The 20,399-nt window shown below is 37.7% G+C and overlaps 1 protein-coding gene across 2 annotated transcripts in view; it reads left to right on the forward strand.

The window, feature by feature from the left end:
* The window catches only part of CHD1 (chromodomain helicase DNA binding protein 1), a 330,081-nt gene that overhangs the window by 94,603 nt on the left and 215,079 nt on the right, over positions 1 to 20,399 (forward strand). For both annotated transcript variants that reach the window (XM_029572713.1, XM_029572721.1), the window contains exons 10-14: positions 2,122 to 2,300; positions 6,345 to 6,472; positions 9,792 to 10,008; positions 14,892 to 14,981; positions 17,048 to 17,238. In XM_029572713.1, the coding sequence (XP_029428573.1) occupies positions 2,122 to 2,300; positions 6,345 to 6,472; positions 9,792 to 10,008; positions 14,892 to 14,981; positions 17,048 to 17,238 (805 nt within the window). The remainder of the gene's footprint in view (positions 1 to 2,121; positions 2,301 to 6,344; positions 6,473 to 9,791; positions 10,009 to 14,891; positions 14,982 to 17,047; positions 17,239 to 20,399) is intronic.

The raw sequence follows: 20,399 nt of genomic DNA on the forward strand, positions 1-20,399 counted from the left end.
GTACTAGCAACACACACTGGGACATGAGGCACATTAGAAGACCTATTGCTGAGATGTTGGGGAGTGTCCAGGCCAACCATAAATAATCGAGGATCTCGGATGTCATCAAGGGGTGCTGCGGGAACTTTCCCGCTGTGGCCACCCTTAAGAGCCGGCACGTTGGGCGCAATTGCACCTTAGGGGAAGGTTGAAGGCGGTAGCATGGCAACAGGCTGAGCTACAATTTGAAGGCATTCCTGCCTCATGGATGTTGGGGGCCTGTCAACAATGGCAGGGGTGAATACAGTGGCTCATATGACCAACTGCGAGCCACAGATCATAACAGAATCAAACTGTTTGTATTGCATAAAATGAATTTGAAATAAAGGTGAAAAAAACAGGCTGAACAAGGAGCTGCCCTAAGAACTCCAGAATAACATGATTCAAAGGTACAGTTTGGGAAAAGGCTATAAGAAAATTTCTATATGTTTGAATATCTCTTGGGGCGCTGTCAGATCCTTCATTGTAAAGTGGAAATTGTTTGGTACTACCAAGACTCAGGCTCTCCCTCCAAGGTCATTAGATATGTGTTAAGGAAACTGCTGTGGAAGGTCACTGTGAGCCCTAAGATTGCTTTAAAACAACTAAAGATGTCTCTGTCTGAGCCTGGGGACCATGTAGACTGTTAAAAAAAAAAAAAGAATTCAAAAATTACCCCACAAACATGGCCTATGTTGTAAGGTGGCAAGAAGGAAGTCACGTAGCATTCGGGTAGTTCATTCCCAACGAGTGGATTATGCACCTCTGCCAGCAGATGGAGACGGAGCAAAAGCTGACGTCATGGCCACATGGTCCCGCCCCGATGATAGCCCGTCAGTATTCTCCGTCTCCAGCAGATGGTGGACATACATTTCCTTTCGATGGATTGCTTGCGAGTAAAAAAAAGAAAGAAGTTGGAAAGAAGATGTCTATATAGCACCGCTTGCCTTCTGTGGCAATACTGTGCCACCCCTCCCTCAGTAGAGTGCCTACAGACTAGTAGCCTTGACTGGCATGGACCTAAATTCCAGTTAGCGGTTGCAGACCAAGAGAGGCTTTAGCCCTCATCCCCCCGCCATAGCCGGAACCCTTTCCTGCTCTCAGCCAGAGAGGGCTGAGCTCAAGTTAAAAAAAAAAAGGGGGGGGGGGTTCAGTGACAGGAAGACAGCAGGAGAGGCCTTTTTGAGCCTCTAGACTCCTATGAATTAAAGTACCTGACAGATCCTATTTTTTAGTGGCAGTCGCTTCAGCCTACAGAATTGGCGAGTTTCAGGCTCAGAATAGGGTGGTTGTATGCTTGCATCCCAAGTTCCTGCCTAATGTGAAGTCGGAATTTCACCTAAACCAGTCAGTCATCCTACTAACATTTCTTCTAATCAGTATATTCATAGACGTGATCAAGACCTGCACTGTTTGGATTACAAGAAAACTATTTGGAGTGGAGCAAAACTCTAAGAAGGTTCACCTGGCTTTTAGTTTTAGTTTTCTTTTTAATCTTAACAGGCCTGGAATGATTATAACCAGAATAAATATAGCAGAAACCCAACAAATGCATGGATTAGTAAAATGTCCAAAATGGATTAATCCAAAGTGAACCGGAATAATGTTCTTAAATAACCAGAGCATCTTAACGAGAGTTTTCTACTTATGTGGCTGATTCATCCAGCTTGTCTACAGAGGAAAAAAAGTTTTTAGATATAAATGTGGTAAGCAGATCAATCAGCCAAAATTTTCCATCCTCCACTTATAATTGGCTTATTCAGCTATTTTATAGGACTGAGTGGGACCTATACATGCCTGTGGAAAATCCTTCTAGGCTTTTCCACAGCATTCTAGGAAATTCTCTGTGATTTTGGATGACATCACCCACTTGTATGCAGATTATCATGTTATGCATGGAGAATATCCTTTACAGATAAACAACCTTGTTCATCCTACCTACCAGTAAACAAAAATCAAATTGGAGTTTATATTTCTCTTAATTGTGGATATCATAGCTGTAATTATGGTACAGATTGTAGCTTTCGAATTATTAAAGTGTTGGATTTTGAAATTGCTTGTAGAAAATAAGCATCTGAGATTATATTTTCATATTTTCAACAGCTCATTCAAATCAGAAGTCAGCTGCAGGTTATCCAGATTATTTCTGCAAGTGGCAAGGTCTGCCATACTCTGAGTGTAGTTGGGAAGATGGAGCTCTTATTGGCAAAAAATTTCAAACCCATATTGATGAATATTTAAGCAGGAATCAATCCAAGACTATTCCTTTCAAGGAGTGCAAAGTAAGTACTTTGCAAAATGTATTTTGACGTTTAAGAATGTGTATTATAAGTTGTTATTCACAAGTGTTCATAAACTAGTACTTGTACAGGCCTAACCTAATTAAAAATTGTAGTAGTCTTCCATTTTTATTGGAAACATTGCAGCTGTTGAAAGATTTAGTTTTCAGTAAATAAACAAATGTGTAATGTGCTTTCTGTCTTGCCTAAGATTACCTTAAATGTTAAGAAACAAATCCCGTCACCTCTTTTTTACATACAGTTGTATAATTTATTTTATTAGATTTATTATGCACTTCATTGCCATATAGACCTCTGAGCAAGAAACTAATAATAGAACTGGTAAGAATGTGTAATAAATTCTATGTAGATGACATTCTAATTATCGCTTTAATAGATGCATGACTGTTCATGTGTCTGGAAAGAATGATCTTTTTTCAAGCTCTGCAGTTTTCAAAGTCCACATTCCACTGGGTGATCTCTGAACCTTTGAAATTGACTGTCTTCTGTTCCTTTTTGATTGTAATGAGGGGAAGTAAATACATGAATGTATCCAATCTCATCGTAGAGTTATCCTTTCTCCAACAAAAAGTATATCTAGCAGATTAACCAGGAAGTTAGTGTCTTAAAATCCTTTCATTTGCAGGATGGGAAAGAGAACAGGTAACACAAGTATTTTTCTAAAATGTTTTTATCAGAAAAGATGAGACACCCTTGAAGATTGCTTCTTTCTTCCTTCACCACCTGAAAATAATATTAATAATGTTGTCAAGGGATAACAAATTTTATGCCATTTGCTGTCTCTGTAAGGAAATTAGGTTCTCAGTTAAAATCATCCATGAACCGTAAATCTCATATCAGGGATATATTAAAAGCAGGATATTACAAATTACATCTACAGCAGACTTGGCCAGGGGATTTTCCCCTGAAATGGGTACAGGATAATTTAAAATATCTGGGCCTCCATATTCCCAGTAGAGTGGACAGATTCTACTCTGTGAATGTACGACCCTTGATGGAGACCACGCAGACCATGTTACAGAAGTGGTTGCCTTTACCTCTCTCTCTTAGTGGTCGAATATAACTTTTTAAAATGGTCTTGCTGCCTAAGTGGCTCTATTTTTTTCAAATGGCCCCTCTCTGGCTTACCAAGATAGATCATCATAAGATCCAGAAAGCTCTAAAGATTTTCCTGTGGTAGGGGGGAAGAAAGCCCGCATTCCCATACAGGTTTTAATAACTCCCAGGGAAAAGGGAGGCTTGGGATGTCCAAATTTAGAGCTATACAATTTAGCATGTGGAGTTCGTTATGTGAAAGATTGGATATATGCTACATCCTCCTTCACCCCCATATTTTCTGCTCCTAGAGTGGTATGGGGTAAAATCTTTAAATCCTTTATTTCAGCTCCCATCTTCCATGGTACCTCAATGCCTGAAAACGCAGGAATTACTGTGTACATGTCGCCAAGTCTGGAAATTATTATGTAAATTGGGAAACATGCCCAGCATCCTCACAACACTTATAAGCATCACCAGTAACGATTTGTTCCCCCCCCCCGGGACAAGAGAGCGGGGTTTTTCAGCGCTGGCAACACTTAGGCCTTACCCATATTTTTTATTTATATGACAGAACGACTAGGAGTATACTCCCTTTCCCTACTCTTCAACAATGGTTTGACTTACCAGCAGCAGACACGTTCGCATATATACAAGTGGTACATTTTGTTCATTCTCAGAAGCCATTTTTAGTAGAAACTTTAGACATGCAAAAACTTAGAGACCTTATACAGGGGGGCGAACGTTCTAAAGCTAAGATCTCCCATTATTATAAGGCTTTTTTGAATCTAGCCGAGCCACAGCATCTCCAGCAACTATTCACTAGATGGCGGGCACGGGCTTTATTTTCTTTAACATTCACAGAATTTGTAAACTGTTTTTTGGAAATACCAGTGTTAATGGAAAATGTCTCTTTACAAGAAACAAACTACAAATTTCTTTGGCAATATTTTATTACACCACATCGAGCTCACCACATGAAAATAGCGCACGAACCTTACTGTCCTAAGTGTAAACATTGTACGGCCACCTACTTTCACTGTTTTTGGGACTGTGAGCAGATCTCCCGATTCTGGAAGAGCGTGAGCCTCTTCTGTTCTAAGATATTGAAATTCTCACTACCACCAGACCCCAATCTTTGGCTTTTTGGGGTTGATAGCTCTATACCAGGGCCAACCTCTGCTTCTACCCACTTGTTTATATCCAAAGCGGGACTAGTGGGGAAACAGGTTCTTCTGACACAATGGTTAAACCCAGACAACCCTACTGTTGACCATTGGTTCCGCAAAATGGTCCGTTTGTGCTCTATGGAGCATGCTATCTTCACCCCAACTATGCCAAAGAAATCTGTACTTGTTTCCCGGTCCTGGAAGTCTTTTACAGATTACCTCACTCCCAGTATTGGACTGCTTCGGGACCCATGGAATGATGCTGAATTCCTGACAGACCATGAGGGCACGCCTGTATGTTTATCTGACAAGGAGCAGGACTTTTAATGGACATTTATACAATAACACGGAGAGGAGGGCCGCAGAGAAAAGGGGTGGGGGGAAGGGAGGGGGGGGATTAGGCAAGGTTGGGAAAAAGAGGTTTACCTGTATGGCTCTTACATTGATGGTTTACATTGTAGTTCTACTGAAAAAATCTTAATAAAGATATCAAAAATTTTTGAAAAAAAAATGTCTTAACAGTTGGAGGGGTTGATGATGATTGACAATCACCTAAACCTGAAAGCCAACATCAACAAAACCACCAGAGACTGCTTTTATAAGCTCCAAGTGCTGAAAAGAATACGACCTCTCTTCCACACACATGACTTTAGAACGATTCTACAATCAATCATTTTCGCAAAGCTGGACTATTGTAACACCATCATGCTTGGTCTCCCCTCATCACACACCAAACCATTGCAAATGGTCCAAAATGCCTCCGCCCGTATACTCACTAACACCAGGAGAAGAGAACACATAACCCCTATCCTGATGGACCTCCATTGGCTGCCCATACACTTCAGAATAATCTACAAGGCCATTCTCACCATTTTCAAAAACATCCATCAATTAGCTCCAATCGATCTCCATATCCCCCTCCGATTACACCATTCAACAAGACCGACAAGAGATGCTTACAAAGGATCACTTCAAGTACCTCCAGCCAAAACTACCAGACACATCACGCTTAGAGATCGGGCATTCTCCACAGCCGGTCCAACTTTATGGAACTCCATTCCCCCGGATCTTAGAATGGAACCCAGCATCTCAACATTCAAGAAAAAACTCAAGACGTGGCTGTTCACGCAGGCATTTCCTAACTCCAACATTATTTAACTCCCATCAATCAACACGCTTCGCTAGTAATAACGTTAATAAATGTTATTTATTCAATGCTATTTATACATATATATAATTATCTGATCTTCATTTTCCTTCTCACTCCAAGTTATTGATTTCCTTGTTATATGTAACTGCTTTTCTGCACTATTGTTCAAATTGTAAAGTTTTATTATTATTGCACCCCTGTTTCTTGTGAACCAGCATGATGGGACTATCGTCCTGAATGTTGGTATATAAAAAAAACTTAAATAAATAAATAAATAAATAAATAAATGATATTGTTGGCTAATCAGTAAAAATGTCACTGATAGCTTAAAGTTTAGAGCATTATCCCTTTCATCCAGTTTATTTATTCATTTATTGTATGTCTCCTTTTGCTTGGTTTATATACCAGATTATTTTTTTTGATTTGACATTTTCCGCAACAACATTTTGTACTGGGGAGAGAGGAGAGAAGCATGTTATGCAGTATCTGACATCCAGCCTTATAACTGTTCAAAAAAGCTATCATGGCAATACTTAAGGTTTGCTTCCACACTAACTTTTATTATATAAGATTACATTTTTCATTCCTTCCCATTCAATTGTAATCATAATTATATACATCATTTTGAAATATTGATCCAAAGAACTAATGTTCACTTTATTTTGTTTCTAGGTTTTGAAACAAAGGCCCAGGTTTATTGCATTGAAAAAACAGCCATCGTATATTGGTGGGAATGATATTTTAGAGCTGCGAGACTATCAGTTAAATGGTCTTAACTGGTTAGCACATTCCTGGTGCAAGTGAGTACGTGCAGGAAATACAACAGAGATACTTATTTATTTATTTATTTAGGATTTTTATATACCGACCTTCTTAATACAAGTATCAAATCAGGTCGGTTTCCAAAGAACAAAACTGTCGCGGTTAAGGCGTTACAATAAACAGATACTTAGTCTTTACTTACCATAAAACCACTTTATACAGCAAATTAAGATTAAAAGAGTTATGTTTACATATTATGTGTCTTTATCCATAAATTATTCATATTGTATTTATGTTATAGCTTAGGAAGTTGATGCTGCTAAAATACCTAGTGATTGCCTTGAAAATCCTTAAGACAGAGCTTCCCAAACTGTGGGTCAAAACTCTAAATGGGGTAGCAAAACTTTAGCTAGGGTCACGAGTGCCCAAATGGTAGCACACTTCAGGCACCAGCAGCAGCATTAACATTGGAAGTCAGCATGGGGCCTGTGAGCCAGCATGCATTCACGCGCCGTGCACTGGCACTGCCCTCGCAGTAGTTTCTGTGGTAAGAGGAAGTCTTGCACAAGGTGAGCTTAAGGCTGCTGCAGGACATGTAATTTTGCACTATCCCATAGGTTCTGTGCTGACTTCCATTAGTAATGTTGCTGCTCCTTGCAGATCACAACTGGGCGTGGGACCAGCCATGAGGGGAAGGGAGGAATGAGTGTGCATTGGCCACTGGAGAGTGCCACTATTCCTTTCTCCTCACCTACCACCGACCCTATGCAAAAGAAAAATGTTGCCCCTGTCATAAAGGATCACAAATTAGAATCAGCAATATGCAGACAAAAATTGAAATAGAAACCCAAGAAGCTGGATTCTGTCTACAGTGTAACAATGGAAAAACTGAATCACCATTCCTCATAAAACAAAGAATAAAATCAAGAAACATAAAACATCAATTATAATAGAAAAACCATACTTATAAAAGAATAAATATTTCAAAACCATTAATGAATGGAATAACATTGTAAAATTAGTGGACCCTTGTTACTGCGGTGAGGTTGACTCAGCCTGTGGGGAAGGTCCTGTAGGCCCTCACCGATAGCTGGCAGAGCTACGTAAGAAAGAGATGGGTCAAGAGCTTCACCTATACCAACCCCTTTCCCCTTGGGTTCCGGAGGCTGGCAGGTCTTAGGCAAGAGTCTGTATGGTAGTGGCATAGGCAAAGGGCTAGGCTAGGATCAGAGGCAGGTGGCAAGATAAAAGGATCAATGTCCAGGCAAGAATCAGTGGCAGATAAGAACATAAGAACATGCCATACTGGGTCAGACCAAAGGTCCATCAAGCCCAGCATCCTGTATCCAACAGTGGCGAATCCAGGCCATAAGAACCTGGCAAGTACCCAAAAACTAAGTCCATTCCATGTTACTGTTGCTAGTAATAGTGGCTATTTTCTAAGTCAACTTAATTAATAGAAGGTAATGGACTTCTCCAAGAACCTATCCAATCCTTTTTTTAAACACAACTGCACTAACCACATTCTCTGGCAACAAATTCCAGAGTTTAATTATGCGTTGAGTGAAAAAGAATGTTCTCTGATTAGTTTTAAATATGCCACATGCTAACTTCATGGAGTGCCCCCTAGTCTTTCTATTATCCGAAACAGTAAATAACCGATTCACATTTACCCGTTCTAGACCTCTCGTGATTTTAAACACTTCTATCATATCCCACCTCAGCCGTCTCTTCTCCCAGCTAAAAAGTCCTAACCTCTTTAGTCTTTCCTCATAAGGGAGCTGTTCCATCCCCTTTATCATTTTGGTCACCCTTTTCTATACCATCTCCATCACAACTATATCTTTTTTGAGATGCGGCGACCAGAATTGTACACAGTATTCAAGGTGCGGTCTCACCATGAAGTGATACAGAGGCATTATGACATTTTCCATTTTATTCACCTTTCCCTTTCTAATAATTCCCAACATTATGTTTGCTTTTTTGGCTGACGCAGCACACTGAACAGACGATTTCAATGTGTCATCCACTATGACGCCTAGATCTCTTTCTTGGGTGGTAGCACCTAATATGGAATCTAACATTGTGTAACTATAGCATGGATTATTTTTCCCTATATGCATCACCTTGCACTTATCCACATTAAATTTCATCTGCTATTTGGATGCCCAATTTTCCAGTCTCACAAGGTCTTCCTGCAATTTATCACAATCTGCTTGCAATTTAACTACTCTGAAAAATGTTCTATCATCTGCAAATTTGATTACGTCCCTCGTCGTATTTCTTCCCAGATCATTTATAAATATATTGAAAAGTAAGGGTCCCAATACAGATCCCTGAGGCATTCCACTCCCTTCCACTAAGAAAATTGTCCATTTAATCCTACTCTCTGTTTCCTATCTTTTAGCCAGTTTGTAATCCACGAAAGGACATGGCCACCTATCCTGTGACTTTTTACTTTTCCTAGAAGCCTCTCATGAGGAACTTTGTCAAATGCCTTCTGAAAAACCAAATACACTACATCTACCGGTTCACCTTTATCTACATGTTTATTAACTCCTTCAAAAAAGTGAAGCAGATTTGTGAGGCAAGACTTGCCTTGGGTAAAGCCATGCTGACTTTGTTCCATTAAACCATGTCTTTCTATATGTTCTGTGATTTTGATATTTAGAACACGTGCCACTATTTTTCCTGGCACTGAAGTCAGGCTAACTCGTCTGTAGTTTCCCGGATCACCCCTGGAACCCTTTTTAAATATTGGGGTTACATTAGCTAACCTCCAGTCTTTAGGTACAATGGATAATTTTAATGATAGTTTACAAATTTTTGTAAACAGCTCATTCTGCTGTCTCCTCTATCCAGGCCCTGTAGTATTACAAATTTGTGGGGCTAGCACTTCTATCATGAAAATCTCATGCATCACAAGATCAGCATAGAGAAGGTGCTATCCTCATGAGCTTTTAATTTTGCGTGGTCGGCACAAACAAGAAGAGCACATTTCTTGGCTCAACCACCAGTGGGATGAGGTTCACCGGCAATAGGAGCCACATATTTGGGCCTTGGTAGGATAGATTATAGCTCAAATCAATGATGATGAGTTTGAGATTACTTTCTTGCTAATTACAATTTTACATTTCTTCCTATTTTTTTGTTCTCAACTGATATCCACTGAATACCTGATATTCAAAAGCTGATCAAGAAAAGGATGGGTAACATCTTCTAGACATTTACTCTGAGCATTATTTAAGAATCTCAGTAGTAATTTTTGAGACAGTTACCCCAGTGTTAGTTCTAATATGTTTTGTTTGGTGGTCTGAAGTTAATTACTGTTAATGTGCATTTTTTTACATTTTACAGAAATAATAGTTGTATTCTGGCAGATGAAATGGGTCTTGGAAAAACAATACAGACAATTTCCTTTCTGAACTACCTGTTCAATGAACACCAGCTGTATGGGCCTTTTCTGCTAGTTGTACCTCTTTCTACACTCACCTCCTGGCAAAGAGAAATTCAAATTTGGGCTCCCCAGATGAATGCTGTGGTTTATATAGGTGATATCAACAGTAGAAATGTGGTGAGTAACCTTATTTATTATGTAATAATATCAGCACAACTAACTAAGCTTAATCTTGCACATCAGATGTATTTTCAAAGTATTTTCCATGTGACTTTAGGTTCAAAATGATCAATTTCCAAAACTAAGAATATATCTCTGTGGACAAGTGGGACAGTAATCAGCCACACAAGTGATTTACATTATTCAATGGCTTTGAAATGGAAAAGCTCTGTGAACTCAAAAAAACCAAGAAGAAATGTCTGACGTTTTTCCTGTACAGCCATCGCCGCACAAGTCTCCTTAGTCATTTTATCTTCTGCTTGTATGAAAGGACGTGTTATGATCTGTCTCTCCTTCAGCCTGTTTTAGTTTACTGAAATAGATGCTTAAAGCCAACAGTTGTGGAGACAAACTTCTTTATTAAATACAACAAAATAATATAAGTATACCTTGGAGAGAGAGATGATTTGCAAAGCTCCAGTATAAAACTGTCTCTCAAATGATTTCACTGATAAGAAGACAACATAGGATTTTACTCTTATTTCTTTTCACACCTAAACTAGGATACACAATTGTCAAAATTTCTCTGGCTTTCTCCTGTAAACAATCTGAATGGCCATATGGTAATTTGTTCTCTCCGTGCTAATTAATCCTCTCTTCGTATATAAATGTGATTTCAGGGCTTGTTATTAGTTGCAGCGTTAGTATGGCCTTGTGTCCATTCTAAATATGCTTCAATAATCTTATGGTCCAGTTCTGTCTGTTAATACTGCATTCCTATCTAGCTTGCACGTCTCTTTCTAGGAAAACAACCAGAAAGTTGAATCAAAAATATTATAGAATCTTGCTAATTATTGTAATGCTACTTATGATTAAAAATAAAAGGAAACTTAGGAAAACAAGAATAATTACTTCTTGTGTGACATGGCAAAAAGTATGTCACTGCCTCTTTACCACTTTCCTTATAAGTCATACCTATGATAAGGCCTATGAGTACCACATCAAGCCGCTTGTCAAATTTTGCCTTTTGGTTTGTTTACTATAATTTTCTTTCCCACTTTTTTGAGTATTTTTTTTCTTTTCTACATTTTATGAATTTCCAAAAATATATATATATTTTTAAATGATTGGTATTATCTTTCAAACTTGAGTTCATCCTAGCCTCACCTCTCTTCACAATAGTAGACAGCAAACCAGTCTTCAAAGAATGCCACTCCTGCTCCTAAAAATGACTTTCTCCATGGGCAAGTAAGAACAAACTCAGCTACCCAAGTGGATGACGTCATCCATTGGCGCCAACACTGACGTACCTTCTTAGAGCTTAAAAAGACAAAATCCACTCTACATGAGTCTCCTCAGTCATTTTTCTTCTGCAAGCTGAAGTGATGCGTTTTCCTGCTATCTTAGAGCCATTTACATGCTTAAAAATGAATTTTACATGTGTAAATGCACTTTATCCATTTAAGTAGGCTTTTGAAAATTGCTACAATATGTGCCATTGAATTGTCCATAGGATTTACCGGAGTAAGCACAATTTATGCACATAAATGGCTTTTGAAAATTGCTACAGTAGTATGTTACATTTACTCGCATAACTCCTTTGAAAATTACCTCCTTAAATGGTAACTTTAAAACAAGTGCATAGGCACCCATATGCAAGAATTTTAAATTGTGCGTGCAATTGTGTATGTAAGATTTAAAATACATCTACCGTCTATTTGTGTGCCTCTTATTTGAAGTGGTCACTTCATTAGGACTTCGTTGGCTTTAGCATGCGTATGTAAGTGCATGTGACCCTTTTAACATGAGCAGCACTTTTAAAATTCACCCCTTAGACTTACCATGATTTCATGACTTTTATCTATTTTTACTTCTATTGATTTCCTTCATCTCTTCAATCTTCGAGTCTCCATTACAAAAATAAATTTTTTGTTTTCACCTTCATGTCGAGAATATAGCCCTTCGAATTTTGAATCAAATGCTACCGCTAAATAGTGTAGATCTTCACATTGTCTGTGTGGACTGCCTAGATCCCTTACATGATGTCGCCAACTGTAGAACATGTGGAAGGATGTCCCCAACAGACTTAAGTTCACAGAATCAAACTGAAATACGAGGCTTCTTGGAGAAAGATAGCCAAATCTTCAGACAGACCAGTATTTCACAAACGAAAAAGGTTAGAGTCTCCAAATTAAAAACACCGTGAATCCCCTTCCTTCAATAACCATCAAAGAAGTGGTAAGAGAAAATCCCCCTCAGCATACAAGTCCAGATACCGTTCTCTCAAATTGGTGCACAAAGACTCTCTGCACCGAAGAAATCCATATACGCTCATATTCAAATTCTTCGTCATAGAAGATATTGATGCCAATGCATTTGGTGCCATCACTATTGGCTCAAAAATTGTCAGTGCCATCACCATTGGAGCAGAAAATTGCCACCAAAACCATTGATGTCAATAAAACAAGCATCACCAATATTTGTGCCAGAATTAGATATATCTTCTATAGTTGGTCAGCCTAACCGAGAAAACTAGGCATTTATGCAAAAGCTTTGGTTGGACTTGGTCCATAAACATGTGAAAGATTTTCAACCTCTTACTGATTCACTGTCTCTGATCCATCCTTATTTAGGGATTGTTGAGGATCAGCTGAGATCTGCTGACCCCTTCCACATCAAAGGGGAAGTCTCTCTTGCTGGAAACTCATATTCTTTCAATGATTCAGAGTCTGACTACCAGTCATCTTACGACTTTTTTTTTTTTTTTAAGATCGTCATTTTTGGATTCACCAGGAATACCACCAAATCCTTATCCAGAAACTGAAAGAAGCAACAATTCTGCCTGGAGATCTTTTTTTCCTTGCTTTCATGCAAATGATGGCAAAATATTATCCTTCAATTACAAGTGGAAACAGAAAGCAAAGAAGATTTTCCTAGAGTTATAAAATATATATAATTCCTCCACAGCAACCATGTGCTGTTTAGTACATTAAGGATTTGAAAACCTACAAACCAAAATGTGACTCACCCCCCCACTCTGAATCCTTCCAGTAGCCAAAAGAATAGTCTTAAAATATAAGGTCAAAACTTTCCTGGGAAATGAGAAAGTACAATTACTACATGACTATGTTAGTAGAATTATCTCTGGGAAAAGCTAAAAAATTGAAGATATAACCAGTACGCCTCCAAAAAAGGTATCTAGTTTTCTTGACCCTTGAATTATTTCACCTAATTCTGTTGTTTAAGTCCTCCAGACTTCTCTCCAGAAATGTGATGATCTTGACTTGCCACTGCAGACATGATAATTCCGCATTATCTATAGGCTTTTGCTCAAGTTCCTCCAACTTTATTTTCTTAGTAGAAAATTGTTCCTTTAATTCTACCAAATCAGATTGGATTTCTGACATGGTTTCGTTGTTTTCTTTTATTAGATCTATAACTTGAAAGATCTTATTCATAATATCCTGTAAGGTGATCTCAGATTCTTTGCAGGCTGCCATCTTAGCTGGAGACAGTGGATCATGTTTCACGCTTGACTCCCTGTTGTGAAGCAGAAGGTAACTCAGCCCTGACTGGTTTACTCACTCCCATATTTAAAAAAAAAAAAAAATCAGGAAAAAAGAGGAGACAAAAGTTTTTTTTAAAGCGATAATTCTATTTTTCACAATATAAGCTCTGTAGCTGGTTTCTCAAGCAATGTTTTTGTATGGTACTCACTAGCACCTCCCGCTTTACTGCATACTCTAAGATTGGTTACATCTGTTTCATAACATGAAGAAAGAAAAAAAAATTAAAATGTTACATTATATGTCAAAGTATCATATAAGGTGTTAAATACTTGACATTTAATGATATAAAATAGCTGCAGAAATGAATAAAACCAAAGTCAAGGGAGAAAAGGTGAAAACTGCTGTCTTTTTTTCCATAATTCTTTTGAAGCAGGTCAGGCTATCTGGTAAAATGTATGCAATTTAGGGGGAACAAACCAACAGCACACTTGTACAAATGTTGAAATATGCATACAGTTTAAAATGGAAACCATTATTTCTTTCTGCGCCAAGCTTTTACCAAAACTGTTGCAACTGATATCAAACAAAAATAGCATCTCTCAGTGCTGGGTTAAAGAAAAGAGACTTGTCACTAAAGGCCTAATTTTAAAAGCCCTGCGCATGTGAAATGTGAGAGATAGGCGCTTGGCTGGGCTGCGTGCATGCTATGCGGATCTTCGTAGGCCCGCAGCCAAGCGCGTATCTCCCAGTACTCGCAGAAGAATGGATTTGGGAAAAATAGGTGGGCCAGAAGCAGAGTCTGGGCATGGGCGGGCTGGGTCAGTGCCGTTAGGTACTGTCCCACTGAAGCGCATGCCGGGAGCCAACCGACCCGTGCAAGTTGCTGCTGCTCCAGAGAGCAGGCAAGTAGAAAAACAAAAAAAAGAAAAATCTAGAGTAGTTAGCAGGGTTTTAGGGGTCAGGGTTAGTACAGGAAAAGGGAGGCAGGTTAGGTAGGGGTGTTAGGAAAGTGCCTCCCAGTCCGCTCCTTTACTGGAGGGAATAGGGAATAAGGCCTATCGTGTGCTGCCGCGCACATCTAATGAAATCTCCCCCACTTATGTGCCAGAATAAAATTGTGTGCACGGGTAGCAGATTTTTTAACATGCGTGTCAACGCGCACATGTTATAAAATCCCCGCGTCCATGTGTGCGCCCCGGGAACCGCGCGCATATGGACGCCCACGGGCGGGTCTTAAAATTTATCTTTTAATGAGCACCGAGTGCTTATCTTTGATTTGATCTTGCATCAGCACATAGGTTTCCATTGCCTCATGTTTGTTATAATGAGTTATTTTCGTATAAAGAATTTTCAGTGGTGGTTTTTGTTGCTATTTTTGTTTTTTCTTTGTAGATAAGAACCCATGAATGGATGCATCCTCAGACAAAACGATTAAAATTCAATATTCTTTTAACAACTTACGAAATTCTCCTGAAGGATAAGGTCAGTCCTGACTGGAATGTATGAGTACATTTCAGAAATAATCTTATAAAATGTAAAAATGTCTTCCTGTATGATTTGTGTAACATTTCCATGGTGGAGGTTCCCAAGTACATGTTTCTTAATACAGAGTCTGCATCCCTATAGAAATTTTGGCCAAGAAACCTTTTGTGGCTTCCTTCTCTTTGCTTGGTGCAAGTAGTTGTGCTTGTTCTCAACATTACCACACGAACAGCACCAATACTAGCTAATGGTAAACTGAGGGGAACCTGTTTGGAGCGAGGAGAGGAGAAAAGTAGAGATGCCCTCTAATCGCAAACTGGTCCTGTTTGAAAGCAACTGTGACAACCTGCATTCTTCTCATAGGGCTCTAAGTGCTGGGATGCAACCAGAGAGAGAACTGAAACCTACCCACAAATTATATGCAACCAAGAAATTTGTATGAACATTTTCTGTTTTAAATGGTATAGTGCTGCTCATTCATTGGCTGTTTTGCAATATTCTTTGTGTTACATAGATTTGCTTAAAAAATAAATCCTATAAATAATGCTTTCTATCAGTTTGTTTCAACCCGTCTTAAATTGTCTTTAAGACTCTGATACTCTATATTGAACTTAATAAAAATTAGCAAGGGCTTGAGTTAAGGGTTCCTGCCTCAGCTTTAGACTGTAAAAGAGAACACTAAAGATGGGATGATATTTAGAGGATAATTTTTGAAGCATTTTATGTGAGTAAAAAGCATTTTTATATATATATATATATATATATATATATATATATATATATATATATGTATATATATATATATAAATCTGTTCATGGAGTATAGTCCTGCCCTTAGATTGATATTGAACAATCTGTTTCATGAGAACTTTCTTTGGACTAGATATATTATGGAGTTTCTTGCTATTTTGTCTCTGTTGGTAAAACACTTAATATATTGATATTGATATTGAACTGTTAGAATAGAGCTCATAATACTATTTTTTTTTATACTGTAGGATTTGTGAAATAGCACTGAGCAAAATGGAGTCCATACTTAAATTGCAAGATTAAGATAATTTTTATTTCATATTTGTAAGCCATTCCTCTCAAAAAAAATGGCTGCATAGCACTTTTAGATTGTGGCCGTTTGAGAGACAGCTTGCTGTTAATTTTCCTTGCTTGTCTGATGAAGGTTGAGTGCCACTGACCTTTGGACTCTATTTAGGAGAATGTTGGGTAAAAGGCTTTTATCAGGCTTGATAGGATTTTTTCTTCTCTGTGCTTGTAGAGAAATTCCATTGCAGATAAAATCAGAGTCTAAACTAATGCATATCGCACTTTTTCTTTTTTTTTTTTTAAACTAGTCTTCACACTTGTAGATACTGCCATTGTTAATTTTTCAGGTTAGAAATGTTTTTGAAGAAAGCATTTATTTGGCTGTAAAGTTGCATCAGTCAAAGAATACATCACAGTATAAACTTTATTTCTTGTATGCTTGTTTCATTTTTCAAAATATAGATGCACCAGTGAATTAGGCTACCCCAAATACAGCGATCAACTGCGGTCTGTGGCATTTGGCAGACAAGATGAACCTTAGGGTTCTTATCTGCCATCATAGTCTGTTTCTGTGTTTAGTATTTGTCATAAAGTATTCATCTGAATGCAAAATGTTTACAGTCAATGCCATGTACTTGTATGACTGCATAAACAGTTTGAGTGCATAGCATCTAGCTTATCACTTTTTTGTATATCAGGTTATTGTGGCTACAATAGGGTTAAATTCATGTTCTCTAAAAACATAAAACTGATCTGAAAGTCCATTATGCATTATATCCAGATAGTTGCAGGATGCATAATCTGGACCAGATGATTAGGTTTAGTGTTATCCTAATTGCTAACAGAGGCTTCCAGATAGAAAGCAGTGACAATATTACAAATAAAACATTAAACCTTCATCTACCTCCAAAGCAAAGCATTGTTATGCAAATCTTATATATTCCATTTCTGCCCTTTAAAACAGAAATGGATATAATGGACAAAGTTTGGGTGTATTGATTTTTATTATAACAGGCCTTCTCTTCTAGTCCTTCCTTGGCAGTATCAATTGGGCATTCATAGGAGTAGATGAAGCACATCGGTTGAAGAATGATGATTCCCTTCTTTACAAGACCTTGGTAGACTTTAAGTCCAACCATCGTCTTCTTATCACTGGAACCCCTCTGCAGAATTCTCTCAAAGAACTTTGGTCTTTGCTGCACTTCATCATGCCAGAAAAGTAAGTCAAATTAAGCATAATGAATTCAGTTTCTGTTTGTGTATGCAGCTTACCCAGTCTGATATTTTCATGACACTGCACATTAGCTTCTACAAGTAACTTCATGTTTTTTGGGCTAAGAAATATGTTGTATAGTATTGGAAAAACTCACTTTATACCTTTTGTTTAGGCAGATTGAGAATCCAAAGGAGATAAAAATAGTTTCCTTTTTTAAATATTCTCAGTTGAAAATCTTTTTCACTTATATAGAGTTATATGGTCAGTCACGATATCTCTTGTAAGTGGTGCCTAATAAGAATTCTGCTGTGTTCATGCAGGGTGGTGAATGATCCTTAAGAACCACTTTTCTGATTCCAAGAGACAGAACTCCTAACTTTATAAATTTATAAGGGAACAGAAAATTGTGAGTATATAAAATTCAACAAAGGAAAATTCCAACCATCCATTAAAGAATTCAAACACCTGGTAAATTATTTAAGATGGAAAAAGATTTCAGAAGGCCTGCGGTAAGTATGGGTTCACCTGCCTAGCTTAGAATAATCATCAGTTAAAAAAAACCCCTCCTATAATTTATCTAAAGTATTTAAAAAAAAAAAAAAGAATAAAAAACTTAAATTTGAATATCAAGCACTTTAATTTCTGAACAATGGTCCAGGGTGTTCAATGTTTCCCCAAACAGACTGTGGAAGTGAACCAGAAATCTATGAAAAAAAGAAAAAAATGTTAGTATTTCAAATAAAATTATCCCAAACAGTATTAGCGAATCAGCATCACTTATAGTCCAGGTACAAGTTTAGAAAACATTTTTTGAGTGATGTCTACTACATTTAATAGAATGGCACACTAACACAGTTGAGTTGCTTAAATACAAACATATAGATGCTAAAGAGCCAGTCACTAAGGAGAAAAAGAACAGTTTTTATTGGTAAAACCTAATCACATGATCTGAAGTATCCAATCCAAAAAACTCAATATTTAAAAAAAAAAAAAACTCAACCAATCAAAATCACCTCATGTTGTTCGTTTATAAGAAATATATGCCATTGATTATTAGAATTTCAACAATCTATCATTGTTCTCTTCGTAGCAATTCAAGATTACAATCACCCCCGCTTGCATTGTCACATGATCTATTTCTAAAACCTTAAAACCCTTGTTTTGTCAATTGTTTGAGATTGGCATACACTTGTGGACATAATCAGTTTTTTCTAATGTGGAAATGGTGTGTTGCCATTTCAGGTATCAGCATTGTAAAGCATGCAGTGTTCTAAAAAAAATACAAATTTTTATATACTGTATCTCCTGAGTTCTTTGTAAACCGGCATGATGTGCTTCACGAATGTCGGTAAATAAAAGTTAATAAATAAATAAATAAATCTACAATAACTAAAAAGGAGTATCTTTTACATCATTTTACTATTTGCACATCAATACTTGTTTATATTATGATCTGCCCTTATTCTAAATTATCATAAACAGTAAAGGTGAAGTCATCCAATTATTATACAATGCAATTCAAAAAGGGAGACCCTAAACACATTTTTATACATGTAGATACCTTCACTGCACTATCAAATAAACATAAATAAAGAATACATTAGATATAAGAAATACTTTTTTACAATATGTTAACAAAGCATAATCCCATCACAAATTTCAGTCCCCCATCTTTAAAAGAGTATTATATAAACAAACATATTCTTACAAAAAAATTATAATCAATATTTTGTAATGAAAATACCAAAATTCAAATGTTCTCGTTTCAAAAATCCCCACCCTTAAGAACCTTTAGGTATACAATACTGTTTCAAATATAGCTATAATTATATCAGCAAAAGTTCAGCTGACCTCAAAAACTCTTAAAAACGTTTATATCTAAACCACCTAGAAATAGCGCTAAGTGGTCAAGAAATTATTTAAATAAATAAATTCTACATAGTTTCAAATTTTGATAAATATTTTTCGAGGGTTCGGCTGCCCTCAAAAAATTAACATATACCAGATTTAAATGTCCCCAAGCTAACTTTTAGCATTCAGTTTCAGTTGTCCCCCCAAAAAATCTTCAGCTATCCCCAGCAAGGGTCCCTCAATTCAACCTCCATGGGCTTCCTCAAGGGGCATTGCAAGTAGAGCGTCAAAGACACTACTTAGCTGAATGAATGTGAAAATTGCTACTTGTCCATCTAAGTGGCGCTTTTTAAACTTATCCGACTAAAACCTAGATTCATCATTTTGCTATAAATGTTGCAGGAATAGCGTCCGCGATTTAAAAAAAAAAGTGTGGCGGTGGAGGGGGTGGCTAGAGTAGTTTTTGAGATACCATGGGTATTTTACCGCAATGCATGTTAAATGTATTGTGCCCAGACAGGCATTTCCACATTTTGGACCTCTCCTGGCTAGAAAGAGAGAGAGAGAGAGAGAGACTCTTTATAAGGCTCTCATATAAGTCAACTATTTATACCACTGTAGAAGGGTAAACTAGTAACTCGAGGTGAGGTTTTGGTGGTGTTCTAGGTTTTGGGGGGCGGTTTTACATGTGCAATCAGAGGTATGAACATCACTGAAGATTTGATGTGATTTGGAATGAGGTAAGGTACACAAAGATGAGACTTTTACATTGTACTTTCGACCAAATTTGATGCACTCTTTACCTAGCTGCTATCAAGCTAAGGCGAGAGTACATTGCACAAATCTCATCTTTGTGTACCTTTCCTCACTCCAAATTACATCAAATCTTCATTTATGTGTACTGTGCTGTTTGTACCTTTGTGCATGTAAAACTGCCCCCAAACCCTAGACCACCACCAAAACATCACCTCGAGTTACTAATTCACCCTCCTACAGTGGTATAAATAGTTCACTAATATGTGTGCCACTGCAGAGGCTCTGGCTCGCTCTCTCTTTTTTTTTTTTTTTTTTTAAAACACTGATTATTCTAGGCCGGGCAAGTGAATTCATTCTCACCACAGGCCTTCCGAAGTCTTTTACTTCCTTATTTAAATATTTCCTAGCATGTAGCAGATGGACTCAGGACCAGTGGGTATAGTGTGCTCCTGATAGCAGTTGGAGACGGAGTCAGATTTCAGTCTGACATCAGCACTACATATACCCCTGCAGGAAGCTCTGCTCTTCAGTATTTCTCCGTCTCCTTAGCAGTTTGG

Source organism: Rhinatrema bivittatum, chromosome 1 (assembly GCF_901001135.1).
Source record: "Rhinatrema bivittatum chromosome 1, aRhiBiv1.1, whole genome shotgun sequence".
Lineage (NCBI taxonomy): Eukaryota > Metazoa > Chordata > Amphibia > Gymnophiona > Rhinatrematidae > Rhinatrema > Rhinatrema bivittatum.